Source organism: Apostichopus japonicus, chromosome 11, assembly GCF_037975245.1.
Source record: "Apostichopus japonicus isolate 1M-3 chromosome 11, ASM3797524v1, whole genome shotgun sequence".
NCBI lineage: Eukaryota > Metazoa > Echinodermata > Holothuroidea > Aspidochirotida > Stichopodidae > Apostichopus > Apostichopus japonicus.
Genome location: NC_092571.1, coordinates 10418485 through 10440555, shown reverse-complemented (window position 1 = coordinate 10440555; position 22071 = coordinate 10418485). Strand labels below are relative to the sequence as shown.

General features: G+C 35.6%; 1 protein-coding gene across 1 annotated transcript; it reads left to right on the top strand.

The window, feature by feature from the left end:
• The first annotated feature begins 90 nt into the window (after nucleotides 1–90).
• On the top strand, nucleotides 91–21995 carry LOC139975824 (ATP-binding cassette sub-family F member 3-like). The gene is made up of 19 exons (XM_071984035.1): nucleotides 91–246; nucleotides 1099–1240; nucleotides 2358–2440; nucleotides 3862–3911; nucleotides 4897–4994; nucleotides 6155–6277; nucleotides 7145–7249; nucleotides 8090–8251; nucleotides 8655–8744; nucleotides 9978–10037; nucleotides 10651–10786; nucleotides 12202–12402; nucleotides 13616–13692; nucleotides 14361–14405; nucleotides 14884–15016; nucleotides 16065–16245; nucleotides 16743–16875; nucleotides 17791–17878; nucleotides 18858–21995. Exons 1-19 carry the CDS (start codon nucleotides 174–176, stop codon nucleotides 19008–19010), a joined length of 2133 nt encoding a protein of 710 aa, XP_071840136.1. The 5' UTR covers nucleotides 91–173; the 3' UTR covers nucleotides 19011–21995.
• The last annotated feature ends 76 nt before the right edge of the window (nucleotides 21996–22071 follow it).

Genomic DNA, 22071 nt, shown 5'->3' with positions numbered 1-22071 from the left:
TTGGTGTTGTGTATTATGACAGCAACGAAACTAGCCTATTTTGCTATATGTTGCGCAATCGCCTCAGCAAAATGGTCACGTAAAACTGAAACGTGAATTATGACCGAATCAAAGAACTAGAACCAAACCGGACCATCAATAAAACGACTGTTCATTAGTTCTATCCTTCCAAAATGGCAGCCTGCATGAAGATCATCACCGAAACATTTCCTGAAATAGATACGGAATTATTGCAATACGTTGAAGGTATTTACAGTATTACAGTTTCGGATAATGTTTTTAAGACATCAATAAGTTCGAAAATAAATTGTTGATCATCATAACTACGAATATTTGTAATGAATGCAAAAGTGCTTCACTTCCACTAAGACCAAACGTACACTAACGTGTATAACGTTGCGCAATAGCTGTGGTACAGTGTAAAGTTAGACCTATGATATGAGTATGAGTATTGACTATCATTGCAAAAGCTAGGGTAGTAAGTACTACGGTATCATTGTGACTACGGTGTTGCGCCGAAGTTTATACGAGACCCATCGCTGTAAAATAAACTGTTAGTAGCCAGTAAATATTAAAAACACATCCCAATTGGTGTGAAATGCAATACCATCCAAACTAATTTGCACGGAAGATGATATTTGCTGATAACCAATATTACAAGTCTTAATATCAACCGATACCAATGCTACAGTATGCCTATAACAATGATTATACAACTAGAATCTAATGATGGGACATATCTGTGTGCAATTCTTCTCCATTAAACTTGCCAATCTTGATCTCAAAAGACACTACGGAATGTTCATGAACATTCCGTAGTGTTGTTCATTCAGTGATGTTTTCTTTTTGTCCTTTATTATCATTAATTTCTTACAAATTTCAGTTGCGAACTATCATTAAATGACGCAATTTTACTGACACCAATTTCAGACTGATTGCACAGATATCAGCTGATACCAATAATGCATGCTTATAATAGTAACTAACTAACTAGTATAATAAATAACTAACATATGAAACAGACATCATTTATATAATAAAAAGTATTATGATTTAAGACACATTTAAGTTTTGTAATCATGTGTATATTCTTTGTAGGTGTACTAGAAGGTGGAATTGAAGATTTTGAGACTGCAGATGACATATATGAAGCCATTGGAGCTGTTCTCTCTGAATTAGATTCAAAAGATGAAGATGAGATAGTCAAGATCTGTCAGCAACTCTTTGACAATTTAAATCTGTAAGTAGTCTCGGTTATGGCTATATCATCCTATTATAAAGATCAATAAAAAAATAGTCCAGCCTCCAGGACAAAAATTTTGTTATAGGTTAAAGGTTAAAGATAGGTTAAAGAGGAACATAATCTAAGCATTCTGGTGAATATCTGTCAATATCTCAAAAACGGTACATAGGAATTGAATGCAAATTTCACCAGTATGCTTAGATTATGTTCCTCTTTAACATATCATAACGAAATTTGACCTGGACTTTTCTTTGAAGGACTCTCTATCTTCATTATAAGTCCCTTCTTTTCCAGTTTCCATTATTTTAAAGTATAACAAGTATGATTATCAGGTCTCAGTATCTGGTCTGGTTTTATCTCAGTTTTGTTTTGTGTAGGGGTTTCAATGCTAGGAATCATTTTGTCAAGAGTTTACCATGAGTCCCAGCACAAGCATGCTAAGTACAGCAAACTAATACTAACTAATTGTAATTAATCTAGAAATATGATCTATTGTATGCTGATATGATTTGTGAAGGTTTGACATGATCATTATCCTTGGAGACTTTATAGCAGCTTCACTTATAGTGGTTTATCTTATATTGGTTCATTTTGTAGTGGTTTATTATTATAGTGGTTCATTTTATAGTGGCATATTTTATAGTTGTTTATATTTATAGTGGTACATTTTATAGCGGTTTATTTTATAGTGGTACATTTTATAGTGGTTTATTTTATAGTGGTATATTTTGTAGTGGTTTATTTGAAAGTGGAGTATATTTTATAGTTGTTTATTATATAGTGGTCAATTTTAGAGTTGTTGATTTTGTAGTTGGTATATTTTATAGTGGTTTATTATAGTGGTTTATTTTACAGTGGTATATTTTATAGTGGTACATTTTAAAGTGGTTTATTTTATAGTGGTATATTTTATAGTGGTACATTTTATAGTGGTACATTTTATAGTGGTTTATTTTATAGTGATTTATGTTATATTGGTTTATTTCACAGTGGTTTATTTCATGGTGGTTTATTTAATAGTGGTATATTTTATAGTGGTTTATGTTATAGTGGTTTACTTTATAGTGCTTTATAATTATAGTGGTTTATTTTATTTCTCTTTGCTACTCTTTAGTAATGACAAGGATTCCAGTCAGCCTATTCTATTACTGGATGCACCCGTGCAGCTTAGTAGAAATACCCTTCTTGATGATGGAGGTATGTAACAATCTTATATATACTAACTAAATCAATATTTAGGTGAGAAGGTCTGACTGTGTTCACATCATTATTTCAGAACATTGTTTTAAGACAAAACTAACAAGATTTTCAACCAAGAGTAGAGTAACATATACTCAGATAGCATCAGACGGACTGGACACAGTTACTATAGAGGTAACCATATCTAAAGCTGTTGAATAAATGGAGGATGCAGTCAGTTTTAGAGGAGAAACATTGTTAAGGAGTAATGATTAGTGGTTAAAAGACAGGGTCAACGATGACAAAGGAAACAAAAGAAAATTACAAATTTTGCCAAAGGAAGTTGGAAAACAAAATGGAAAAGTAATTTTCATTCTGGTTTTAAACCATGAGATTTGGTGGTACACAGACATTGTCTGTTACTCTCTCTATACAAAAGCACATTGACTTTCCTTGGTCAAAGACTATGTTACTTTTTGTTACTATATTAGTTTACAGATCTCTTTAGATCTTATAAAGTGGTTGTTCCATGTATTGTTGCAGGCAAAATCCTTCATTGCTACATATACATACTAAGAAAGAAAAAGCGTGATAACAAACTGCTTGTCTTCCACAAGAAAAAGTCGATGTCAGTAAATGTATAAGATGTCAGTTCAGCCTAACTTTTGAATCGTAGCAAGGTCTCCTTCAGGAGCAAACTGAAATGAACAGACATAAAACTGGTTTAATAGATCTAGATCATAGGTACAGTATGCCATAAATTGAATGAATGCTGAAACAAATTCCAGTATTACAATCATATTTGGCCATAAGGTTTCACAGTAAGTACTGTCCATGCAAGATTTGTGAGGAAATCCCCAAGGCCATATAGTGAAGGGAGTCAATATTATAACTAAGCTGAAGTTGGAGTGGTACCTGCAGCTATTAAGGCTGCTCGGAGAATTAGTATGTTTTCCCTTTGTTATTGTAATTTTTCCCCCCTAACATATATGTATACATGATTGTTTTTGTGTTTGTGTAATTAAGCATACATGTTTATATTAACACAGGTGTATATATATATATATGTTTATGCATATATGTGTATACATGCGTGTGTGTATTTGTATTTGTATTCAATTGTGTATGTATGCATATGTGTATGTATTGTGGGTGGGGTGGGTGGGTTATACATATTGGGTTGGTGTGTGGGTGGAAGTGTTACTGTTTTCTTGTATTGTTCTCTCTATCTACTGTACTTATGGGAGCGCTCTACTAGACAAGCCCTCTGGGTTTTTTGGAGTGCTTCCTTTCACAATTTTCCCTGTTGTTGATATGTTTTGTCACTTAGTTAACTTCTCTGTATTTATATTGTGAAGAAACAAATAAATGAAATGAAATGAAATGTTGTCTACTTTTCATGTTGTTTATTCATCTATTCCTGTATTGCCTTCGTACAGAGGATGTGACAGGTACATATTCCTGGCTGGAAGTTAAAGAAGTCAATGCAGTAAGTATAAATACTTAATTTCCTTAATCTTTGACCTCATTAACACCCATATATTCCAACACAGGTTTGGAAGATACCTAATGCACAGCATTTCATCCATATCTGATCCTGTAAATGTTTAGGATACTTCAAACTCACAATTATACGCACTCAAGTTTCAACATAAAATTCAAAACATTAAAAATCTTCATTAATAATTTGACAGGTAAGTCGTTTTTTTACTTACCACCTCTGAGCTCCCAATGTCTGCTTTGAAAAATAGACTTCTGGAGATGTAGTGTTTGTTTGAGAACTAGTAAACAGTTTTTAAAGTCAGTTGATAAGAATGATCTTTGGTTTACAACAAGAAGCATTGGAGATGCATTTGATATTTCATAAGCCTCTGTTGCAAATTAACAACAATATAAAAAAGACAATGTGATGAAATATTTCCAGACAAACCTTGGAAAGTATTGTTGCCCCAAACTGCTGATATTAATTATTTATGTTACATACACCCTATCTACTACTCAATGTGCTGTGTTACTTGGTAGATTCTGGTCATTTGTTATGACACAATTAACAGATTGTCACAATTGTAGGAAGCAAGATTTATGTATTTTTTATGCCAATCTTTTGATATCATTTAATATGCAAGTGAAGAATCTGAAGCCTAGACTACAGTGTGTACAGTATGTTTAATGTGAGACTGTTGTAGGACTAGACTGCTTGTTGATGTTTAGTATGTAAGTATTAATTCTATCTCAAGTTTTTAATCATCTGTCCCAATGCAACTACTATGAATAGATGTCAGTCAGGGAAACTCTGAATAGTCTAATAATTAGGGGAGGCATTGGAAGGATCACACCTTGATAACCAATTAGATGTCTCTGAATAATCTGACAATTAGGGGAAGGTATTGGAAGGAACACACATCGATAATCAATCTTTGGGTGAACAGATAGATTTCATCCTGGTTCTCATACTTTCCTCTTAACACCTGCAGACAGTAGACAGGAGAAAACTTGAAAAAGCTGAAGCCAAACTTAAAGCGAAACAAGAGAAACGATCGGGTCAGAAGGATGAGAGTCCTGATTCGAATGGGTGAGTTGGAAGTAAAGAAAAGATTGGTTGCTGGAAAGGGGAGCAGCGTATATATGCATTGTATGTATGTATGTATTTTAGATCCTCCCGCAAGCAGGAACTCGCAAAGAAGCCTCATTGGCTTCTCAAAGCAGCAAGCTGACCGAAGTCAGTCTCTTACATTCATATTTAACATCCATGATTATGAATTGTCAATTGTCAACTACTTGGGACCTTATGATTGGAAGGCACCAGCATTAACCACTTAGCTAACAATCCTTATTGTAATGGCAGAGACCCAGGTTGGACATTATAAATAAACTCGAAAGTATTAAACAGCCTTTTGACCTTTCCATAGCAATTTTACCAAACCTTGTTTAGTATTAGCTATTAATCAAAATGAGGTTTGAATTAATCAAAGCTCAAGACTCTATCAAAGAATGTATTCCCTGAATGAATGTTAATGAAAAGTCTCAAATGAATTACGTTTGATTCTCGATACTTTGTTGCCCACACACTTTTTCATATTACAGTAGTTTTACCCTCTTGCAAAATTGGGAAATTTTGGGGGAAAAAATCAACATTTTCTCTGTTTCAAATGAAATTTGACTAGTCAAGTTAAATGACCTGCATAAGATGGGATTTTAGTATTGGATAATGATGAAAATTCTATCAAAAGTAACACGAAAAAGTTGCATAAGGTTCTTGTCGGGCAGATAAGTGTCAATAAACATTTAATTTATGTGATCTGTCAGGAAAGAATATTGATTCCATTGAGGATCAGCAAACACTGTGTAACAATTACATAGCAAGGAGTAAAGATGGATATTGCAGTGAAGAAAAAATGTATAACTGTTTGTTCATGCAGGAATTTTTTTCAATTGTTCAACTTTCACAAAATATGTTGATTGCTGATCAAGATTTGGAGAGTGTTGATCATTCTTGTTCAACGGATTGTGTCCTACAACGCCAGATTCATCAATCTTCCTTTTTTTTGTTGACAATGAATTGCAACATTCAAACATGAATGGCAAAGAATGTTCTTATGTCTCCCGCAATTTTATTTCCGATCCAAATTCAATTTCTTTCCAATTGAGAAAAAGGTATGGTACTTTTAGATTGCTCTACTACAACTTTCCAGTTTTCGTAATTAATATTTGTACTTTTTTAAAATTCTGCAGAACTCTGGTCACTGCCACAGCCAGTCAAGTGACCAACAGGAAGGACATCAAACAAGATGACGCAGGCACAAACAGATCCAGAGATATCAGAATTGAAAAATTTGATGTTGCATTTGGTAACAGGTAAAAGTCAAACTATGATTTATCTCATACGAAATAGAAACACGCTATCAAAGTGGGCAACATGTTTGAGAATTGTGTGGGCAGTTGTACGAAAGTGCCAACTATTAGAACCCCAAGAAATGGCCGAGTCGTGCCAACAGTAAATTATTCCCCTGATAATATGTCACTTTTGCATGGTACGGTATTGGATGTCTCATCCCCGCTTGCAGTTATCGAACAGCTTTCAACTAGCTCTTGCAGTGAAACGTCTGTGAGGGGCATGTGTTACTTTTCTTGAAGGTCGTTCACTAATGTTAATAATATTCGCTTTTTATATAGCGCTTTATACCAGCGATAGGTCTCAAAGCGCTTTACAGACATGATACAACCCCTGGTCAATGATAACCTGTCCCAGAGACAATCCCTCCAGTCGGCAGCAGTTATATACTGCGCCCAATGACAAGTTACCTCACAGGTACCCATTTAACCCCTGGGTGGAGAGAGGCAAGTGAGCTAAAGCATCTTGCCCAAGGACGCAATGTAATGAACTAGGCAGGAATCGAACCAGCAATCCATGGATCATGAGTCCAACGCCTTAGCCAATTGGCCACCACGCTCTCTAATGGGTAAGAGGGGGGTACCAGAGGAACAGCCCAGACACCCAACAATATCATACAAAGTAACTGTGGTTAAACACTAAGGATTCCATTCTGTTGCTCTCTGTGGAAGAGTCTGTTTCATGTAGATTCAGTGGGACCCCATCCTTCTGGCTTCCTTGAAATGGTTTCTGTCCTTTTCATAAATGTTGAAGTTTCTACCTGTTTCACTCCATCCCAAACCCAATCATCAGGATGTCTGTTTAGAACTGTTTCCTCTTTTTCCTTGCAGAGTTCTCTTGAAGGAAGCCGATCTTCTATTATCTTTTGGCAGGCGGTACGGATTTGTCGGAAGAAATGGTGTCGGAAAAAGTACATTATTAAGGATGATATCCAGGTAACGTTTTGTCACTATTCTTCCATTTGAGACAGGTTTTTTTTACTTAAAGGGTGTGAAGACTCGTGCAAAAAGAAACGTCTAATGCCAGTAATCTGACCTAGTTTCGAATGAGGTGTAACAGAGTGTTAGACACCATCGATCCCAGAAAATACACACACACAGCTTGCTACCATTGGTAATTAGACACTAGTGTACAGTCAGTACATACAGCTGCGGTCAATACCCACAGCACAGTGTAAAAACAATACAGCGATGGACATCTCAGGTCCAGCTAAAGATAACAAGGTATCACGTTTCATTACTGTACTGTCTGCATTTTGTAGCGACACGAACAAAACATCACATGCAAGCAACGGAAAGTTAACTTTTTCAGATGGCCGCACGCGGTTTGGGGCGAGTCTTCAATGCCTTTAAGTGTAATCTGGTGCTACAATCTTTTCAAAATACTGAATATTGATAAAACTAGAAAAAGATATGGGGAAAGCTTCATCAGCGCTTTGTTAGCAAGTATCTGTTTGAAAGGTTAACTGCACATTTGAAATATTTGACTGGTTTAATCAGTTTTTATTCTTTACATTAAATTTATATGATAACATTTATGAAAATGAGGAGGGAAAAGCTGTAAGCAGGCTGGTCATTTAGTGCCAAAAAAAAAAAACTTGTGTACAGTCCACCTTTGAAGAAAATCCTGCTAGGATCTAAATGTATTTTTGCAAGCTGTTTTTTAAGCCATATTTTCTCTCTTTACATGTAGCAAGCAATTGAAGATCCTGCTGGGATCTAAATGTATTTTTACAAGCTGTTTTTGAAGCCATACATTTTTCTCTTTACTTGTAGCAAGCAATTGAGGATACAGTCACACTTTAGCATTCTCCATGTTGAACAAGAAGTGGCTGGGGATGAGACTAGAGCCGTGGACAGCGTTCTAGAGTGTGATGAACTCAGGAGTAGGTTACTGAAAGAAGAACGGGAATTAAATGAAAAGATTCATTCCACAAGGTAAAGCTAACCCGGCTCTGTTAGCAATGTCACCATCCTTACGTACAAGCAATGATCAGCTGTTAAATTGTTGTAGGTGTTATAACATAATCAAATTAATATTATTATTGTCAATCGTCATGGAAATGTCTTTGTAATGCACCATTTCATTGTTGCATGGAAAAGTCATAAACATTAACCATGAAATTTATTAACCATCAATTTGAGTTTCCTACATTCAAGCAAACAACTCTTCTGCATTTTCATGACCTATAAAAGTTGAACGGATGACTTAACATGCTGGCTTGTTTGTTTTTGTATGTCTTTTATCTATTAGTATGTGGGGCAGGAGTGTGGATTATAACAGATATATATGTATTTTGCAATTTATTTATGTCTTATTATCATATATATCTCTCCCTAGTCCTGGATCATCTGATCCCAAGTTATCATCCAGGCTTAGCCAAGTCTACACACAGTTAGAAGCAATAGAAGCCGACAAAGCCCCCGCAAGGTAGGTTGAAAAGAAAGATGGACACCGTCCTGATATTCCTCACCGAATGCTATAGTAGATTATGTGCTGATTTTAACATTACCTATTGAGGTGTTTAGACAGCTGGTAATAATAATAATTATAATAATAAATGAGACTTATATAGCGCCAAATCAGTAGACAAAAGTCACTTCTCAATGACTTTACAAAGAAAGTAAATTAATTTACAAAAGAACAAGTGAAAAAATGGGTCTTAAGTAAACTTTTGAAAGTAGAAACATTAGAGCATGTTCGAATGTGATCTGGTAACTTGTTCCAGAGATAAGAGCCAGAGTATTTGAAGCTTCTGTAACCATAGGTCTTCAAGCGTGGTTTAGGAACAGTTAGATACAGTTTGTTGGTGGAACGAAGTGTGCGAGTTGGAATATACGGCAGGAGAAGTTGCCACAAGTACACAGGCTGTTCCAGATGATGAGCACAAAAGGTGAGAAGAAGTAGTTTATACTTAATTCTGTAGCTGATAGGGAGCCAATGAAGTTCCTTCAGAAATGGAGTGGTCTGCATTTTCTTCCCTTCCTGATAGGTAGATGGTTGTTCATTCTATGATGGTGTGGATATCATTGTTATTATTATAATGTATTTAATATCATATCTAAGTGAGCTGTTGTTGACCCACATTCAGTAATACAGTACATGTGAACCATACCGTTATCTGTCATTTGCATTTACACTGGTTCCTTGAGCTAGTTAAAAGTATCATTTTTGATATTTTATACATCCTACCATTGTTTTTGAGTTTCTCTGTATTTGATATGTTCAGTTTGTTCATGAGGTCATATGACATTATCTTAGACATGAATGGACATCTATGTAATGTTCCTCCTAAATCAACTGTATATCATTGTTATATCATTTTTTTACTTTTATTGCTGTTGTTATTACTTTAAGGTTTTCTTAAGTTTGGTAATTTTATATTCCAGGTATTGGTTCTTTTGTACAGTGCTCTTGAGCATGTTTTATTTCATGATAACAGCACTTTAAATATTTGGTATTTTATTTGGTATTTATATAGTCCTTTGCAAATTCTTTGTATTTATGACAATAATTGAATATTTCCATTAGATTTGTGAGCAGTGGTTAAGATAACAGCCCTTTTATGTTATATGGAGTCACATTGTGATTTTCTTCATATACTGGATCTGTAAATTTCATAAAGTAATCTGTTTTTCTGTCTTCTTTTATTTGTATAAATAGAGCTGCCATGATACTGTCTGGTCTAGGTTTCACTTCTGAAATGCAGGTACAAGAAACAAAGTAAGTCAAGGTTTAAATCCACTAATCCACATCATCTGGTCATGATAATTCAATTCTATTTCACTTTTTATTTTGTAAGTTTTGTTAGATAATGGTGAAAGAGTGTTCATTTTGATAACAGTGAAAGTGTACATAAAAAGATCTACATGTTGTTACAGTATCTTATGTATATTGACTGTTACACAGTTTAATGTCAGTTCAACTTTGCTCTTAAAATTTGACAGTTGACCTCAGAGGACATAAAGGAAATGAATAAATTATTCAAAAACATAGACCTCAATTTATATTCCTTATAGTAGTTAATATACAGTACCTAATGTGTCGCACAATATTGAGAGTTGACTTGTGTTCTTCTATTGTCAAGCATTTAGTTTGTACCATAAACAAGACTTCTTTCCAGAGTATTTGGGCTTTTGTTAAGACTTTAATGGTACTGAAAAGTCTGCCACAATTTTGCAATGACTTAGATGACCGGTAATTATTCAAAGTATCATGATATTATTCTCACTGTTGCTACTCTCTTTGGGGCATATGATTGTAAATGATTCTTGTTTCAAACTATATTTCTGTTTTTGACTATATTATGAAACAAAAAAAAATTTCTTCTTCCTAGGAAATTTTCTGGTGGATGGAGAATGAGGATAGCATTAGCAAGGGCACTGTTCTCAAAACCAGATCTACTGCTTCTAGATGAACCTACGAACATGTTGGATATGAAAGCTATTTTGTGGCTCGAAGATTACTTACAGGTAAGTCTTTCAATCTGTGATTTTGACTGGATATGTTCCAGGAGCAAGTTAATATTAAATTTTGCACATTAAAGCATTTCCTTTCTGTTTTGTTTCATCTACAAACAGTAGTTTTCACATACAGTACACATTAGGTCCCGAGTTAGGTCCAGAGGTCCTGAGTTCGAGTCACTCAGATAAATGTTTGTCATCCAGTACAGAGTTGTTGACAATTGACAATTCATAATCATGGACGTTAAATATGAATCTAACTTCGGTCAGCGTGCGGCTTTGATAAGCCAATGAGGCTTCTTCGCAAGTTCCTGCTTGCAGGAGGATCTAAAGTACATACATACATTAGAAGTGATATTTGTCTATAAAACTTGAATGGCAAAAATATTTGCCCCTGGCAGGATCTTCAGAGACAAGCAGACAAAATTACAGAAACCCAAACTTTCAAATGGAAGCTTGCTAATAAGAGCAAATAAATCAGTCACTCTGAAATATTAAGCAGACATATATTATTGATAGCATTGTGTGAATTCACTAGTGTCAAGAGTCAGGAAAACTGCTGTTGTAAATGCAAAAAATTTCTCCCCAATTTTGAAATTATGCTTGTCCTTGATATGTCAGTTTGGTGACTCAGGCTTTGGTTCAAATATTCATATTATTCTTAAAAGTCTGTTCCAAGTCTTTTGCTTGATGGGAAAACATTCATTCCCCAATGAAATGAAATCGTGTGATTAATTGCTTTCCATCTCCCAAACACCAATGAGTGTTTTTGCACACTGCTCAGTTTGTGGTAAAACATCATCATCATCTCAGAATTTGATCATAAAGTAATCTATACACCAGAAGCACAGTTTCTGCAAATCTGTTAAACTCATCATTATGACAATGGTTGATTAAGCTGGCTTAAAATCAAGTAAGGAGTTTGACATTATTGAATAACAGCTCAAAAAGCAAAAGTAAATATGAGTTGCTAAATTCATTAGCAGAGTTGCAAAGAAATATTAAGTACAAATTTGATGCTGTGAATATTTAGCAGGAGTTTATTGACTAAGCAGAGATATGTTACACCGTATATGTTAGGAAAATTCTGGGAGTGTCTTTTAGTAGATCAATTTTTCAATCATACTCTTGGTAGATTTTGTAAAACTACCAGAAATAGTGTCTTAAGTGTTCTGATATAGCTTTTGGATCCTGACAAGAATTTTGGAATGTGTGATCAGATGAGGAATGTCATGAAAGAGATGAACTAAAGCTAATTATATTTTAAACTACATGTGTATTCTTGCAAACAAGAGATTATCACACAGAAGTGGTAGATACATTGCCAGGGTGTTGATATTTTCAAGAGGTTCTGGATTATTAGATCTGTTTTATTGCAAGCAGTGACTTTGGTTATCTCTCTCTCTCTCTCTCTTTACCGTCAGGAATGGCCGACAACTCTCCTCGTAGTATCTCACGACAAACAGTTCTTACGAGAGGTTGCCTCCGACATCATATATCTGCACTCGCAGCGAATCGATGCATACAAAGGCAACTACGACAAGTTTACACAAACCAAGGAAGAGAAGATGAAGAACCAAATCAGAGAATACGAAGCCCAGATGCAATTCAGGGCTCATGCTATGGTAGGTACATTGCTGAAATACAGATGCAATTCAGGGCTCATGCTATGGTAGGTACATTGCTGAAATACAGATGCAATTCAGGGCTCATGCTATGGTAGGTACATTGCTGAAATACAGATGCAATTCAGGGCTCATGCTATGGTAGGTACATTGCTGAAATACAGGTGCAATTCAGGGCTCATGCTATGGTAGGTACATTGCTGAAATACAGATACAATTCAGGGCTCATGCTATGGTAGGTACATAGCTGAAATACAGATGCAATTCAGGGCTCATGCTATGGTAGGTACATTGCTGAAATACAGATGCAATTCAGGGCTCATGCTATGGTAGGTACATTGCTGAAATACAGATACAATTCAGGGCTCATGCTATGGTAGGTACATTGCTGAAATACAGATGAAAGTTTGTTGTGAATTTATAACAATATGGTATTTCCATCTTTGTTAAATCGTTAAAGGACAGATAAGGTTCTTGAAAACATAATCTGTCTTTTAAGTCCACTCAAAATTACACCAGTAACTATAATAAAGTGCTGAACATTTAAAGGTTTACAAATAAGCAAAATATAACACATGACATTAAATGTTTGGAAGATAAATTTGCTTTTTTGAACTAAATGACTATTGATTCACTTCCTTAGACTAATGGATATCAAATTATGTGGCAATATTGCATTGCTTGGTCAGAATATCGAATCAGACAGAAATAAAATTGAGCTGTAAGGTTTCCTTGTTTTAATTCTTTGGTTGGCAAGTAATTCTAGGAAGGACGATTGTAATACACAATTGACATATGGAGAGATCAACTTTCTGAATGACTAACTTACATTATCCCATTATTGCCAGATAGCAGAACTGAGTGTTTTGGGGGTGGGGGCAGGGGGTGGGGGAGGTTCGTGGTATTATTAAGTTGTGATGAAGTTTTGCATTGTACTTCTATCATGGCTATCATGTTTGTCTAGTATGTTGTTCAGTGTTATGAATCTGAGAAGTTAAATTTGTTAAAAGACTCTTCCTCTCTGTTTGCGAAGATTTTGTTTTTATGAATTCCAAACAGTGTTATATGTTAAAGTATATAAAAGATGCAAGCATATAATTATATTTTTATATAGTTAAATGCCATAGTTTTGGAAACACAAGCATATATTTGTTTTTCTTTTGTTGTTACAACAAATTGATGCGTTAGTAATTAACGCTGCCTTTCGTTGCAGGTTTTCATAAATAAGTTTCGTTACAACGCAAAACGGGCCTCCTTGGTACAAAGCAAACTGAAACAATTGGAGAAACTGTGAGTAGAAAATGTTTTGCCTTATTTCCATTGTTTTAGACGTGGATTTGTTGATAATAATCTGTTCAAACAAGAAAGGCATTGATGACTAATTGTCCACTGGGCTGTGTCTGTCATCTTAAGTTTAATATGCAGCCAGTGACAAAATTTAACATTTAAACAAGACATATGTAAAGAAGAAGAAGAAGTTGAGATGGCCTTTTATGCTAATTGAAGTGTATGTATTCTTATTAGTTGTGTTACTTGCCATTTGTGACAAGGTACAAGCACTGTTTTGATTGCAGTCATAGCAATCCTCGTAGTGTAGCATGTTAGAACCATGAATTAATTAAAGCAACCACCTAATGAGATATAAAGACGAGCAGTGAGTATTGAAGACCCTGTTGGAAGCTCAATGTGGTGTGCTAGAGAGTGAACAAACTGCATCTAGAGCACTTAATTGAGGGCTCCTCTGGAAAGCAGCGCTTCTGCACTGACAAGGACTACCTTCATTAAAGATGACAATAATACAAACAAAATAAAAAAGTCAATTGAAGTGAGGAATAGAACCTATATAAGCCTTGTTTGTGTTTTCCACAAGGCATATGTGGCAGCTTAGCATTGTAAGGTGATTAATAATTTGGAAAAGAGGAATAAACTATTACAAAGAAATGTCAAATCTTTTGCAGGCCCGAACTTAAACCAGTTGTGCGAGAACCAGATGTGACGTTTAGGTGAGTAGTTTCATTCTCTTTTCCTTACTTTGTGTTTCACTAAATAAAACCTTTGATGTGATTATCAAATACATCTTGATACATGATAATTTACCAAAACAACTGTTGACAGATTTTATGTGAAGTTAGCATATTGCTGTTTCCTTCCTCTGTCCCACACTTCCTGGTAAATTATTCACGAAGAATGGTCGCAATAGTGTCTTTGCTATTACTGTGTTGTGGTGGTGACCTTAACCGGTATTCTCAGTTTTGTTTTCTTTGAAAACAGTTTTTTTTTCCAACATGTACTTTATTTAATCAATTTCAAATCTTCCTGCAAATACTTAAGTTTTTTATTTTTGTTGCTTTCTTGTTTCTTCTTATCCTTTTTTGTCAAAAGATTTGGCAACATATGTCATAATCTTTCAATGAGAATTTTGTATACATTACAGAAGGACTAAATACGTATATTTGGTTTATACCTTTGGTTTCATTTCAGGTTCCCTGCAGATGTCGACAAACTTTCTCCCCCGATTATTCAGTTGGATGAGGTCGGTTTCCACTACTCTCCGGGAAAGACGATCTTCACTAGTGTAGATCTCTCGGCAAACCTAGAATCAAGAATCTGTATAGTGAGTACCTTTACACTGATAAACCAGAATCTCAGTGTCTTGATAATTAGAGCATTCACAAAGCTTATCAAGTTAAAGAGAATCTCTTGCTTTTCCTTACTATTTAGCCTCAAAAGTTCTTTCCTGGAGCATGTACACCTTATTTCCAAACATTGCATTAGAAACTCACATTTCTGACCATTGGACGATACTTTGAAAATGGTATCATGCCTCTTGAAGTGTCGGTATCTATTTGTGGGAAAAGCTGATCACCTTTACCTTACATAACCATTCTTTACAAGATCCACACAAGTAAACACTTCAGTCTTCTGTGTACTGTGAGTATAATATTAAACAAGCTGACAAAATGACTGACGAGTAATGAAACAATCTAGGTAGAATATTGAGTGTGTAGCACATACTGTAGTTCAAGAACTGGCATGTGCTTGTAACACAACCACAAGATACAGTTGATCAAGGGATGCAGGGTTCAACTGCTGCAATGAGTCACCTACCTATGAGAGGATATAAGTACAAGTATATCAAAATGAGTACAAACACAATATTCTCCTGGTAACCCTCGGGGTAAATACTATCTACTTGATCAGACAGTTGCGATTGTAAATCAATGAGCAGATTAAGAATAACAAACTGTCCAGTGGCCTCTGTGCCTGATTTACTAGTTAATAGACTTTCCAGTGGCCTCTGTGCCTGATTTAGTAGTTTACAAACCGTCCAATGCCTTCTGTGCCTGTATTTTATGACAGTACATTGTGACATTACATTAATGTACTTACAGTCTTAGCTTCATTATTTGAGAAACATAAAATAGCCTGCTTTGATGTTATAGTAATGACAAATTGACAAGTAAATTTATTTTGTTAATGGAAGTACTGGACTGTATTGACTATACATAGGCATACAATACGGATTGCTTAGAGTTCTCATTCACATATACCAACATCTGGGCATAAAGCCCTGGATAGTTCAATTTTAACTGTATCCTGTCAACAATAAGTAATGCGAGTTATGCGACATTATGTAGCCACAATTTTTTTTTTTTTCCTAGGTTGGAGATAATGGTTCTGGTAAAACAACTCTATTGAAGCTTATTCAGAGCCAGCTAAGTCCAACCAGTGGTATATGTCACATCCATCGTAACCTCAGAATAGGTTATTTCAGTCAACACCACGTAGAACAGATGGACCTAAACAAGAATGCTATTGAAGTGTGTGCTGCTAGGTATCCTGGTGAGTCACAACAGGAATTATTTCAAATTTTAATTTTTCCTTTCTCTGGTAGCATTCATGTTTATCTTCAAGATAATTTCAGACAGTTTTGCTTGTCAATACATTAGCGTATATATATATATATATGCGTGTGTGTGTGTGTGTGCATTTGTTTTTTATCTGACCGAGGACTTGAACAAAAGAATTCCAGGTCCTCGGTTGTGATTTCTAAGAATCACCACGTCCCAGAGGAATTCTATTGTATGGGGTATTGTTAAGGTTAGGGTACGTGGATTTGAACAATGGAAAATACAATGGGGTCCTCAGTTAGAATGTAATACAAACATGTATATATGTGTGTGTGTATGTATGCTTCACCACTTTACAAGAATGCTGTGGCAGTCTTTAGCTTGGTATCTGCATTCATGTTTTCTCCTGATATCAATTTATCCATTAATAAGAACTAATGAGCAAACCACTAGGTGTTTCTACTTTCTTGTTCTCTACTTCTCTTGCAGGTAAACATGTTGAGGAATACAGAAGTATACTGGGTGGGTTCGGTGTAACAGGTGAACTAGCTACAAGAGCAGTGTCCAGCTTGTCCGGAGGACAAAAGAGTCGCGTCGCTTTTGCGATTATGTGCATGGCAAAGTATGTGAAACTTTTTAGAGTTTTGTAAAACAATATCAACACTTACGAATAGTCTGTAAACACTGAGTTATTATATATCGCACTCTATAAGCCATTGTGAAACTATATCAAGAACAAAAACACCTTCCAACTGTCTTCGCCTTTAAAATATGAAAGTCTTCAACTTGACATGGATGGTGCAGGAGAGTGTCAGGATGTTACTGTAAACCACTGATGAAGGTCACTTCTCTGTACTTATATTTCATGTGAGGTGCAGGTAACACCCGACTATTAGATAGGATTATTAGAATAGATCTTTAGATTGATAGTAGGTATTGTGTCGGCCCTTGATTCATCTCATTAGAAGTCGTAATAATTCATGTTCTCTCTATTATTCCCACCTCACCTCGGATCCCTCCCCATGCTTCATGTCCTATGCTTGGAGTTTGAGTCACTCCAAGATTAATGTATGTCGTCCAGTTACAGAGTTGTTGACAATTCATCATCATGGACGTTAAATATGAGTCTAAGAGACTGACTTCGGTCAGCTTGGGGCTTTGATAAGCCAATGAGGCTTCTTCGCGAGTTCTACAAAGAAGCCTCTTCCATTGCAATATAGTGTCCAACGAAAGTTGTTCACTGTAGCTGCATTGGTTTTTAATATCATGTAGTCAAAGCGTTTGAAGTTTTCATTTGCTCTATCTCTGGGAATGAGCCAAACTTTTGGCAAGAAGATTCTTCAGAATGGCAAGATGACATGCATGGTGGGACTATAATTTACTCTCTCATGCCCCTTCCCCACCCCTTTACCCTCAGAATGTGTGTTTTGTTCCTCTGATGTAGAAATTCTTTGTAAGTTCAGACAGCTGCCTTCATTAATACAAGTAGACATTCTAGTCTCGTCAATAATGACCGCCATTCTTTATCTCTCCACAGTCCAAATTTCTTTATCCTTGATGAACCTACCAACCATTTAGATATAGAGACTGTAGAAGGCCTAGGCAATGCTTTGAACAAGTTTAAGGTGAGTTGCGATGGACATGTTGCTAGAACCGATGTAAGGAGTCGATTATGTTGTATTTTACAACTTTTGTTACCTTAAGTCATTTCTGACCAATCTATGTAATATTAACAAATATTAGTTGGGTACTAGGATACTCCTTATTCTAACTTTGACATCTGCTAGGTTTCATGATTATGCTTACTGCTAATTTCACATGTCATTAACTAATTCATCCAAGACCCACAAATTTGTAATGAATTTGTTTCAATGTTCCACTTGTAAACTTTGCCTTCTTTTATCTTAACTGGTGCCAGATTTGTATACTACAGCAGCGTATGTTGTTTACATATTTTTGCATTAATTGTCAAGTATGGTGTCAAGATATGGTAAATTCAACACAAAAGATAGCTTTATGCTTATCTGGTATTTGCTTAAAATTGGTCAAGTCTAATCAAACCATAATTGCGACAGATTGATCTTAAATTCTCTACCAAGTTTTTGTTTCTTCAAACAAGCTTTTGATTAATGACTATGTATGGATTATAACGAGCTTTGATAAATTTGTGGGTCGACAATAAATTATTTTTGCAATATGTTTTGGTTCCAAATTTGAGTTAAAATGTTGAATTGGAAGCTACCCGATGTGTAAGTTGTAATTCATAAGCCCTTGCAGGTTTCTCCCACATTTGTGTCTTGCTTAGGCTTAAAATAACTGCTGATTATATGTATTTGATCAAGAAAGAACATCAAGAAATAAACAGAGAAGACTTAAATTAATATATATTATCAAAACTTCTCTTTTTTGTCCATGTTTTTATCACTAAGAAACAAACCAACTTAGATGAAGAATCTCTTAAACTTGTTACAAGACAAGAGAGTGTTGTAGGAAAAACAACATTAAAGAAACACAAAGGATTCCTGTTTTGTTTTGGTTTTTCTCAGAAGAAGGCAACATATTTTCATCCAGTAATTTGAGTTTTGGCTCATTTTTTTATCATAGGGCGGTGTGATTCTGGTATCCCATGACGAGAGTTTAATACGGATGGTCTGCAAGGAATTGTGGGTTTGTGGATCAGGCACGGTGAAGGCGATGGAAGGAGGAATCGATGCCTACAAGAAGATGGTGGAGAAGGAATTCGCTCTGCAGAAGTAAACTTGACGACCAATCGGGGACTCCTTTTTTTATGTTTTAGTATTATCTTATCATGTTTTACCATATCGGTTGGGATTGTCATTAGTAATGATCACTTTTGGGGATGTTTTTCACAATGGACACACTCTTGGGGTTTATACTGCAAGAACACTCCTGCTGTATGTGTCTACACCTCAAGGGTTTGATATTGATACACCTTCTGCTGTTGTGACCTACATTACTAAAGTACAGATCATCAGAATAAGAGCCACAATGGGCATTGCTCGTGTCAAAGGATACAGGGATATCATTAAAGGCATTGAATACTCGCCCCCAATCCGTGTGCGGCCATCTGAAAAAGTTAACTTTCTGTTGCTTGCAAGTGACGTTTTGTTTGTGTCGCTACAAAACTGCAGACAGTAATGAAACATGATACCTTGTTATCTTTAGCTGGACCTGAGATGTCCATCGCTGTATCGTTTATACACTGTGCTGTGGGTATTGACCGCAGCTGTATGTACTGACTGTACACTAGTGTCTAATTACCGACGGTAGCAAGCTGTGTGTGTATTTTCTGGGATGGATGGTGGTGTCTAACACTTCTGTTACACCTCATTCGAAACTAGGTCAGATTACCGGCATTTGACGTTTCTTTTTGCGCGAGTCTTCACACCGTTTAAGTGAGCTAAGTATATATTCTACCCACTGAAATACAGAGTTTGGAACACCAGCCCCTTTTTGAATCCAATAGTCTGGATTTAATTTTGATGTATTTGTTACATATTAAATAAACATACATGAAACTGTCCTTCTGTAAGTGGCTGTGATTTACCAGAAAGGGTGCCTGTATGAGAGGCCATTGATCAGAGATCAGAATCACACATCTTATCTTTCATGAATTCTATCTAAGTTGCTGTATACACCATCACATTTCCACAACTGGGTGAATTGTTATTACTGTTGGCTAGTTTCAATAGCTGTTACTATGTAAACCAATGGTTCTGTGCTCTGCATTGAAGGAGATGGATTGGTTTACCTAGTTAGTTTCTGATTCATCCTGTTCATTTGATTATTGGATACCAGATTTCTTGAAATGTGATTCGCTTCTCTATGCTCGTGAAGGAATTATCTCTTGAAAGATGGAAGGTGAATTAAAGACACACACTTTATCTTGTCTAGTTGTGAAGGTTGCATGAGTTCAACTGTGCATGGGTATGTCATAGGTCACAGTGAGGTCAAAGGTTACCAACAGATACAGGCATTATATCTATAAGTATGGCACTGCATACCCGGAAAAATAGTTGAGGATATTTGTTCACATATGACTTCATACTGTCTAGCATATTTGGTCAACTGTCAAAGTCATCGGTTTTGGCCACAAATTATAGCGTACTTAAAATTGCTTGAAGTTTTCAAAAAGTACTTTCTTAAAGGTTCTGATACCAGTTGTCGAGTAGACCTAAAGTAGACAATGAAATATCGCAGAATCGCTACATTAGAGTTGTTGGGAAGTACTTGTTGAATTTTGAATATTGGTGACCACTTTCTGACCTCCTAGCATATTTTGGGTGCAATAGTGATGACCTTTATTCTCCAAAAAGTCATATCCTACCACACATTTCCACCAGATGTAGCTACAGGCCTAGCCTTTAAGCAGCTCTATCCTCCAATCAGAACCTGTTTCTCATGTATTGGTGATGAATTGCATAGGTACATGATTTTATGTATCACAAGGAGATAACATAATGATGTAGTGTTCGATTATGACAAGTTGCAACATGTACATGTAGTTATCATTTATGACTTGCTCAAAGGACAGTGCCTTTATGCATTATAATCTAACAGTCTTTACTAAATACAATTATTTGTAGAGTTTGGGGGAAGCCACCAGATGTTTCAGATTGAAAGATATAAAAAAGTTGGAAAATAAATGATATTGAGAAATGCTTGCAACCCTGGCCTACCAATACTGACCTTTTTTCAAGACTAGTGGCACATCGTTAACAATGGGAACCTTTTTATCTGTTTATGGTAACTTTTGGGCTTTGACTTTTGTTTGTTTTCCTTTTCACTTGAAACTCCTTTTTATGTCTGTGAAAGAGAAGAGTTTATGCACATGTTCATTGTCTCAAGAAGTGTCACACATTTACCATTATTAGTAATAGTAGTGGAGCCAAGCTCTCAGTCAATCTTGCTGGATGCTTCTCAAGAATTTCATCTATCATTAAGATTCATTAGTTCATTGGACCTTAAGTAAAAAATATGTATGTCTTGATGCAAATTCAGTGAAGGCCTCAGCCGAGTTGTTAAAATAAAGGTATTGGATTTGGATTTTTTTTTCAAATCCACTCTTCAACTCCAGCAACCTTCAGTAAACATTCTTGGTCCACCATATACAGTTAATCTTCCAGTTTTAAATCTTTCCTAATCCTCCCTTCCCCTCCTCTCCCCATCTCTCCTCTCCTCACTCCTCCCCTTCTTTAGATATATGTTTTTGTTAGTTTGATCAAGCATCTCTTTACAAGGGAACAGGAGCTACACTCGACCAGAGAGCCTAAGCTGGAACAAGAACCATACAAACTCAGACCAGAACTACATGAGAACTATAATACGCTGTAAGGCCTTTGCTATAATAACTTACTATGGAGTATAATGAAATAACCATAACATACCTTAATTTAATCATGTGCAGGTAACTCATTTTTGTTGTGTTGAGAGTGAAAAAAATTCAAAATACAGATGTTTTTAGGTGCCAGCATCACTTGTACAATGGTTTATCTGTGAAACAAGCCTCTAGCTTACATATTCCTAATGAGATGAATTTAGGGATTAAATTTTTAAGACACCTGAGCCTTGAATTTTTTTTTTAATATGCTTAATATTGGTCATGTGTCCCTCTTTTAGTAACCTGGTTCATCGGAAAGTTTTACATGTTACAATGAACTAATTAGAAACGATTTCTGTTCCTTTAGAAGTCAAATATACGTAAAGATATAAAAATACCGAGCTTCCGCTTTGGTTGGTGTTTTCTTTTTCTGTCTATTTTCCGATGATTTCGTGTAGTAGTTTGCCATGAGAATCA